We start from the raw sequence: 9,053 nt of genomic DNA, 5'->3' as shown, positions 1-9,053 counted from the left end.
CCTCAATTGTAATTTAATGTACCAGCAAACAGGAAGTAGGTGTCTGACAGAACTGAAAAGTGCTCACACAATACAAATACTTATTGAAAACTTCATAGATAAACAGAAGGTGTATGACAGATCTAAAAAGCGCTCCCAACCTACACCTACATTCAGTGTCCAGTTTTAACATATTAGCTATGGTGGATAGAAATAGACCTTATGCAAGTGCACATGTAAACATACATTTATAAGACTTTGATTGATTATGAAAATTTAAAATACGAAAAAAAGATAAATATAAGTCTGTTTTGAAGGGTTCTTTGTTATATCAATTCATTTTTCAAACAATTACAGAAACTTTGTATATTTTTTTTTCATTCATTTGCATAAGGTGGTATATCCGTTGCAGCTCATATTATAATTCTGTTCAGTAGCAGTTGAGATATTTGTTATGGAAATGTTTTGTTTAACAAATTTAATAAACAGATGGAGGGGCAATGTGAGTTGGAATACAATAATAGAATGACATTTCATAATTTAATGATAATCACAATGGCATATGTACAACTGGATGATATAATTCTGTCAAATGTCTTATGTCTTCTCATCCTTCTGATTCTTTTGTCGAACTGCTGAAAATAATAAAAATTTACCTCATTATTAAATTAAATGTTTTTATTAAATCAGGGAACCTAACGGTATACATACAATAGTTTATGCAAATAATAATAAAAAAAAAAAACAATAATTCAACGGTAGATTTAGCAACATAACTAGAGGCTCCCAAGAGACTGGGTTACTCACCTGTATCTACTGTGCTTTTGGAAATCGTGTAAAATTAGGTTTAATCATAACAAATAGTATCAAATACCCTAATAATGATTGAAGCCATGTTTGGTTTAATTTGGCCCAGAAGTAAAACTAACTTTAGTACAACCTGTACTGGTAACAAAAGTGTCATCAAATTGTCAGAGAACTATCCATATAAAATATCAGTCCCAAATTTCCTTGCTTTTATACTTCTTGTTAATAACTTTGTAAGCCTCTGTTTTCTTTAACTGGTTTTGAGAAGTGGAAGCATTCCTGATAAGTTTCATATTTGCCATTACTAAGTTGAGTTTTACCAACCCAATCAAAATATCAACTGTAGATGATTTTGAATCAAACACATTTCAGTATAAGCATGAACTGAATATCAATGGAACAACCCCTATAAGCTTTGTATAGACTGACACCAAGAATTTAAATGCATTAACATTAATACTGACCTTCTCTCATTTCATCCCTAGCCTTCATCCTAGCTATAAATCCATGACTTTTACTTTTCCTGAACTGTTCAAATGGATCTTTTAAGTCCATCCCTATGCCTTTAAACATATCAGTTTTATCCCTGGCATCAGCAGCACTTATAGGGTCTACGATACCTTGTTCTTCTGCTCCTAATCCTTTACCGCCCCAACCTATAATAGCAATTATAAATATATTTTATAATTTGACCTCTATTTCAAAACATTTAAGCATAGCATTAACTGCAGTATCAGTACTCTGTCTGACTAACAAAATGTCAGACAAAAATCATTCAATCAGACAGAACCTTTAAAAAAATTTAGTTGAATATAAAGTAGAAAAGATCAAATGACAAATCCTAAAACAGTTTGGCTGAGACTGTAGTATTGTGGACTTCTGTAAACAGCACATTGCATTTTCTCACCAAGTTATATATATGTTCAGTGGTTGTTGTTTGTAAATGCTGTTTAGTAGTTTTTCTCATCTCTCTTTTTTATATAGATTAGACCCTTGGTTTTCCTGTTTGTCACTAGTCACTAGTCATTTCTGGGACCTTTTATTGCTTTCTGTTCAGTGTGATCCAAGGCTCCATGTTTAAGACCCTACTTTGGCCTATAATGGTTTTCTTTTACAAACTGTGACTTGGATGGAGAGTTGTCTCGTTGGCTCTGATAACACACCTTCTTATATCTATATTTATATATCTCTATCAAAACTTCTTTTTAAATTCAATCCTAAATAATAACTATGTGAAAGAAACAATGCAACTATTTTAAATTAAAATTCTACTTTTAGCGGCCTATATAATAGAGAAGATATGCATAATAAAAATCTATAGGAATATTCTGGGAACCCATATATAACCTATTATTTATAAAGGAAATTTATTTGACAGTTGTATCAAATGGTAAACATTTGACCATATGCTATAAGATATAACCAGATGCTTCGCAGGGCGAAGCTTTATACGACCGCAGAGGTTGAACCCTGAACGGTTGGGGCAAGTATGGACACAACATTCAAGCTGGATTCAGCTCTAAATTTGGATTGTGATTAAATAGTTGACACAGCATAGGTTTCTGACACAGAATGAATGTGTTCTAATGAACTTAAAATTTTTGTTTTCTCTTAGAGCAATTCACTATGCTGTTCAATATTAATCCTCTCAAAAAAATGTTTGAAGAAATTTTCTTTTTATTTATGAAATTTCAAATGAGAAAAATTGAACCCAATTTTTTAATCACATCCCCCTTTCCCTTATTCCAAAACTAATCTCAATTAAAATATTCTAATGGAGTTTGCAACAATAACTACTTGTTTAAATACATCATAAAATATTAAGATGTAAAAAAACTGCTTGTTATCACTGAATGGTAAAGATTATTTAAATTTATCAGTTGGTAGTAAAAAGTGAATATACATTGTATATTGTATATAACAAAGATTTAAGTTGATTCTGGACAAAGAAAGATAACTCCAATTAAAAAAAATCTTGCAATAAGATATTTCTTGCTTACTATTTTGGACAAAGAAAGATAACTCTAATTAAAAAAAAAATTGCTATTTCACAATATTGTGAAATTAGATATTTCTTGCCATTGCACAATACTGTGCAATTGAAAAGACTTGCTATTCCACAATACTTAATATAATAATTTTAGATCCTGATTTGGACCAACTTGAAAACTGGGCCCATAATCAAAAATCTAAGTACATGTTTAGATTCAGCATATCAAAAAGGCCCAAGAATTTAATTTTTGTTAAAATCAAACTTAGTTTAATTTTGGACTCTTTGGACCTTAATGTAGGCCAATTTGAAAACGGGACCAAAAATGAAGAATCTACATACACAGTTAGATTTGGCATATCAAAGAACCCCATTTATTCAATTTTTGATGAAATCAAAAAAGTTTAATTTTGGACCCCGATTTGGGCCAACTTGAAAACTGGGCCAATAATAAAAAATCTAAGTTCATTTTTAGATTCAGCATATCAAAGAACCCCAAGGATTCAATTTTTGTTAAAATCAAACTAAGTTTAATTTTGGACCCTTTGGACCTTAATGTAGACCAATTTAAAAACGGGACCAAAAGTTAAGAATCTACATACACAGTTAGATTCGGCATATCAAAGAACCCCAATTATTCAATTTTGATGAAATCAAACAAAGTTTAATTTTGGACCCTTTGGGCCCCTTTTTCCTAAACTGTTGGGACCAAAACTCCCAAAATCAATACCAACTTTCCTTTTATGGTCATTAACCTTGTGTTTAAATTTCATAGATTTCTATTTACTTATACTAACGTTATGGTGCGAAAACCAAGAAAAATGCTTATTTGGGTCCCTTTTTGGACCCTAATTCCTAAACTGTTGGGACCTAAAGTCCCAAAATCAATACCAATCTTCCTTTTGAGGTCATAAACATTATGTTTAAATTTCATTGATTTCTATTTACTTAAACTAAAGTTATTGTGCGAAAACCCAGAATAATGCTTATTTGGGCCCTTTTTTGGCCCCTTATTCCTAAACTGTTGAAACCAAAACTCCCATAATCAATCCCAACCTTTCTTTTGTGGTCATCAACCTTGTGTCAAAATTTCATAGATTTCTATTAACTTTAACTAAAGTTATAGTGCGAAAACCAAGAAAATGCTTATTTGGGCCCTTTTTGGCCCCTAATTCCTAAAATGTTGGGACCAAAACTCCCAAAATCAATACCAACCTTCCTTTTATGGTCATAAACCTTGTGTTAAAATTTCATAGATTTCTATTCACTTTTACTAAAGTTAAAGTGCGAAAACTAAAAGTATTCGGACGACGACAACGACAACGACGACGACGACGCCAACGTGATAGCAATATACGACGAAAATTTTGAAGTCGTATAAAAACAAACCCATTTTCATTAGAAGCTGATGTCCTTTGTTTTCTTGTCCTAGTTTTGAGTCTCCTAGTATTGGTGGAGGACCTCCTACGGCCATAAAGTCTCCAGCAGTACTAGAACTGAAAATATAAAGTATACGTCATAAAACAAATATATTGATTCAATGGGACAGTTTACTTTACAAAAACTTAAATACCCTGAATAACACTATCTGATATTCATGAAAGGTTGTATGTCCTTTGCAATAATATAATACTTATGTAAGAACCAATACTTAAGTTTGACCTCTGAATTTTCTTAGTAAGTAACTATATTTAAGTAGTGAATAATTTAAACTTACAATGTTCCCATTGGTGGCGTAGGACTTCTGGATATCTTCTTACGTCCTGCTGGTGTTGGTGATGGTGACTTGCTTGACCTCTGGTATGGCAATGGTGATTGTGACCTAAATAATCAAAAAGATTCATTTGATATAATTTTGTAAAAAGATCTAACCAGCCAAGGGTAAATACTTGACATAATGCATTATTTCAGCAACAACAAAAAAAACAATGACCCACATTATTTTGAACAGCATTGTTTCTATTTCCCAAGATAAAGGAATTGTGAGATTTTATTTTCATATTTCTCAACAGCAACTAATCCTTTAACTTTAAAATAAAAACCAAGAATGAAAATCACTGAACTCATTTAAATAACTGATAAAAAATATAACCTACCTAGATCTGCTTCTTCTCCTTCTCCCTCTTGGTGGTGTTGGAGAAAAAGACCTTGACCTACGCCTTTGCACAGGAGATCTTGAAATTGACCTTGACCTTGATGGTGACCTGGAGGGTGATCTTGATCTTGACCTTGATGGTGATCTGGATCTTGACCTTGATGGGGACCTTGATCTTGATCTTCCTCTTCGAATTCTTTCTTCTCTTTCCATTTCTTTCTCTTGATCTCTGATTTTCTTTGCTCTTTGTTTTGCCTTAAAAAACTCATACAGACCAAGTTTTTCCCATCCTTCACTGAAATGATTTAAAAAAACATATAATAAAAGAATAAAAATTGTTAAATTTAAACTATCAAACTTTTCAGGCTTATCATGAAAAGTAGCAAAGGATTTTTCTATATATGCAAGCTTTCAACAACATGTTAGCCTTTGTTCATATTTCTATCTCAATTTTACATTCATAGAAAAAAGACAAACTTTACCAACTTAACATTCCATAACTGTCTACTCTGTAAATATTCTTTTAACAAAAAAAAGTTTATTTACAAATAAATTTAAAAAGCATATTGTTCAATACCAACCTGTCCCTAGGTCGCTCATGCGTAGGCATGCTATAAAAAGCCTCCACAGCTGCCAGTAACCTCTCACTCGGAGGCATAGGTGGAGGAAGTCGTATATCTCGTGGATCTAAGGATTTATACTCATTTTCATGCAGCTAATAAAAAAAGACAGACATCTAATTGAAGCAGGCATGTTGAAACAATATATAAGTTAATGACTTGGATATTACATTAAAGAGATCTAATATGAGTAATAAGCAGATCTTCAGTATCTATGTATTTGAAATGGTAACTTACTGAATATATTGTGCTTGAAATATATTAATCATACAGGTTAACATTACGATACATTATTTAGTTGGTTCTAGCATGTGCCCTAGTAACAGCTGATCTTTGGTGAAGAAAACAAGTTTTTGGATAGATGTTAGGCATACTATTATAATCAGAATGCAAACAAAAATATAGAATAACAGTGGTGATTCTGGTAATTAATGATTTGAGTGTCACTAATGAGTCATTTGTAGACAAAACATGTGTCTAGAATATTGAGTTTATTTCTAACCCTTGTTAATTTTCTTTCTAATTTCATGTTGTTTAAAAGAACCATTATATACATAAAATGTAATAACCTTTACCAAGGGGGCCATCAACCCTGCTGGTAATTCATAGTATGGCACTGATGGAGTAAGATCAATGTCTGGTATGTGTCCTGGAGGTGGTCCAAACCCAGGAGGAGGTTTGGTGAAGTCTGGCAGAGGAAATGGTCCAGGAGCAGACGTTGGAACTCCAAACTCTGGATGAAAAGTAGGAGCAGGTATCTGTCCATGACCTGTAATATAATATGGTCAGACAAAAATTCGATAATATGGTAAATATCATGTCAAAACAATAAACAAATAAAAGAAGAATGTATTGAGAACACAAATGCCCTCGCATTAGCTTGCTTAAAATACATCAAAATACTATTATGACAGTATTTGATCTCGCTGCTAGTTTTTTAAAAGTTTTTAGTCTTAAGTATTTTTGTGCTGTGTGTTATTTCATTAGCTTTAAATGAGACAAACATAAGTCAGAGTATGAAAAAAATATATTCAAAGTTATAAAGGTTGAAATAATACAAACCATATTCAAACTGTTGTGGGGGTGGTCCTCTGGTCCATCCTGGATGGGCTCCAGGTGGTGGATGTGGTGGGCCGAATCCTCTATGAGGTGGTCGTGGTGGGCCATCTTGAAAAGGTCCAGGTGGAGGGCCATCTTGAAATGGTCCAGGAGGTGGTCCATCTTGAAAAGGCCCAGGAGGTGGTCCATCTTGAAAAGGTCCAGGAGGCGGTCCATCATGGTATCCACTATATCGAGGTGGAACAAATTCTAATGGTGGTCCCTGGGGTTGACTTGTTTGAATGGGAGGTGCAGTCTGAAAATAAGAAAAGATACTATATAGTTGTCCTGTACACAGTAATACAGTCAATAACATAATATGATTTTCTGTCTTTCAATAAATGCATTATTCATATGTTATTCCTTTAAATAAACTACCTAATCTGAAACTTTTTTTAAATTCTGAGTTATTACATTAAGAGGTGGAAATCAACAGAAAAGATCCATTGTTGTCTTGTTTTACTGGAGGGTGGCTAATGACGAGATCATACGTGATCATTTAGAATTATGATCCATTATGTGCCTGAACCAAAGAATTAAAGTACAAGACTGACTAAATATAGACAGATCCAATAAGTCAAAACAACTGTAGTTTTAATAAAACAACATAATACCTTGGTAATATTGGGACTAAATCAACAGAGACTGCACGGTCCAGCATTATAGACTGGGACCAATAGCATACCTGGAGTCAATTTCACAAAAAGACTTACGACTAAGATTTGTTGTAAGTATACTAAATTGTTCATGACTTACAATCAATCTTAGTCTTAAGTTTTTTTGTGAAATTGACTCCCGGACTATTAAATGGGAATCACTCTAGACAGTAACACTACAAGTGGAGTTTCAATAGACCATGACAAACCTTTATTAAAAATTGTCTAATACAGCCTACTTAGCAGGGATAAAGCAGAGATACTAACATACCTGAAATGTGACTGACTCAATGGAGACTGTTCCAATATCAGTCTGGACTAAAGGTGGTTGTGCTGACACTACTATAGGTGTTGATTCAATGACAGATGTCTGTACATGCGAAGAACTGAGAGGAAATGATGTTGGTATTTGGATAACTGATGATGGCACTACAGATATAACTGAAGTAGAGACTGATGTTGGTATAACAATACCTGTAAAGAAATAAATCATAATCAAAATTAATGCTTAACATCTAAATATTCTATTTAAAAAAATAGTGTGTGGAAAATGCAGTCATTAATACTTCCAAGACAAAATTACATTTTCAGTTCTCCAATTAAATGTAAATGTTGAAAAGGATTTGTTTAACCCCTCAAATGCATCAAAATATAAACATTGCCCTGTCACAATCAGCAATGTGCATCAACTTTCAAATCACTATAACATTTTACTATATGTGCTACTTAGAGTAACAGTCACCAATTTATTATTAGTGGTAGAACTTACTTTAACAGGATCCCATACTTAGAAGGATCTTAATGGCCATTGCTACCTACATGACCTGCAAAACTTTTGTAATTGGTAGTACAGTCACTTGTATGTTTTTTGAGACATTTGTACAGTCACTTGTAGGTTTTGTTTGACACTTGTACAGTCACTTGTAAGTTTTGTTTGAAATACTTATACAGCCACTTGGAGGTTTTGTTTGAGACACTTGTACAGTCACTTGTAGGTTTTGTTTGACACTTGTATAGTCACTTGTAAGTTTTGTTGGAGATACTTATACAGTCACTTGGAGGTTTTGTTTGAGACACTTGTACAGCCTCTTCTAAGTTTTGTTTGAGACACTTATACAGCCAGTTATAGGTTTTGTGTGAGAGACTAAGAATACTCCAGTAATTTTACAAACCTGGTGGAGGGAGAGATGTGGAAACATCAACAACTTTCTGTTGTTGAATTAACTGTTGTAATTGCTGTTGTTGATCTTGTAGTTGTCTGGTTAAATGGCTGGCATATTCATTATGTTGTTTCCGTAGGTTGCCATACTGTAAATTGATACTGTTTGTGATGGAGCCAACAACTGATGTGTACTGATTGACTAACTCTGCCTGTAAAACAAATACAGTCAAACTTGCCCTTATAGATTGTCATCATTGATACATGACATTTCAACAATCAAACTCTTAAAGGGCTGGGTGAGATTTTAATATATACTAGTCTTTAATTGTTATTCTAACATGACGTCCTTCAAACGCTTTGAGTACAGACCCGTGGTAAAATATGAATATATTGCATTGGCTGTTCCGATCGTACTCCCACATCATATGTTTATTTATGAATGAAGTAGCCGACGTCATAGAATGATGACGTTATAATTTAAGCATTTTACAGGAAAATACACGCTTTTGATACCGAAAATCATCACAACAAGGAAACGTAAACAAACGATGCTAAAATGTGGTATAAGCCCAATTTTTTTATATACATAGAAGACATTTAAGTAAGTTATCATTAAAATTCATCCAAATATATCTAAATTAGTTTT

At 33.0% G+C, this 9,053-nt stretch overlaps 1 protein-coding gene across 3 annotated transcripts in view; it reads right to left on the bottom strand.

The window, feature by feature from the left end:
• Positions 1-505: 505 nt before the first annotated feature.
• Positions 506-9,053, bottom strand: part of LOC134715395 (calcium homeostasis endoplasmic reticulum protein-like) — a 68,862-nt gene continuing 60,314 nt past the window's right edge. Inside the window, exons 10-19 of one of the 3 annotated variants that reach the window (XM_063577557.1) lie at positions 8,418-8,616; positions 7,517-7,719; positions 6,554-6,845; positions 6,061-6,260; positions 5,453-5,586; positions 4,873-5,166; positions 4,494-4,598; positions 4,166-4,272; positions 1,251-1,442; positions 506-611 (exon numbers count right to left, since the gene is read on the bottom strand). In XM_063577557.1, coding sequence (XP_063433627.1) covers positions 577-611; positions 1,251-1,442; positions 4,166-4,272; positions 4,494-4,598; positions 4,873-5,166; positions 5,453-5,586; positions 6,061-6,260; positions 6,554-6,845; positions 7,517-7,719; positions 8,418-8,616 — 1,761 coding nt within the window. In that variant the 3' untranslated portion in view covers positions 506-576. Of the gene's footprint in view, positions 615-1,250; positions 1,443-4,165; positions 4,273-4,493; positions 4,599-4,872; positions 5,167-5,452; positions 5,587-6,060; positions 6,261-6,553; positions 6,846-7,516; positions 7,720-8,417; positions 8,617-9,053 lie in introns of all 3 variants that reach the window. The other 2 variants (XM_063577564.1, XM_063577551.1) reach the window with 2 other exon arrangements.

Source organism: Mytilus trossulus, chromosome 1 (assembly GCF_036588685.1).
Source record: "Mytilus trossulus isolate FHL-02 chromosome 1, PNRI_Mtr1.1.1.hap1, whole genome shotgun sequence".
NCBI lineage: Eukaryota > Metazoa > Mollusca > Bivalvia > Mytilida > Mytilidae > Mytilus > Mytilus trossulus.
This window is presented reverse-complemented; position numbering and strand designations above follow the sequence as displayed.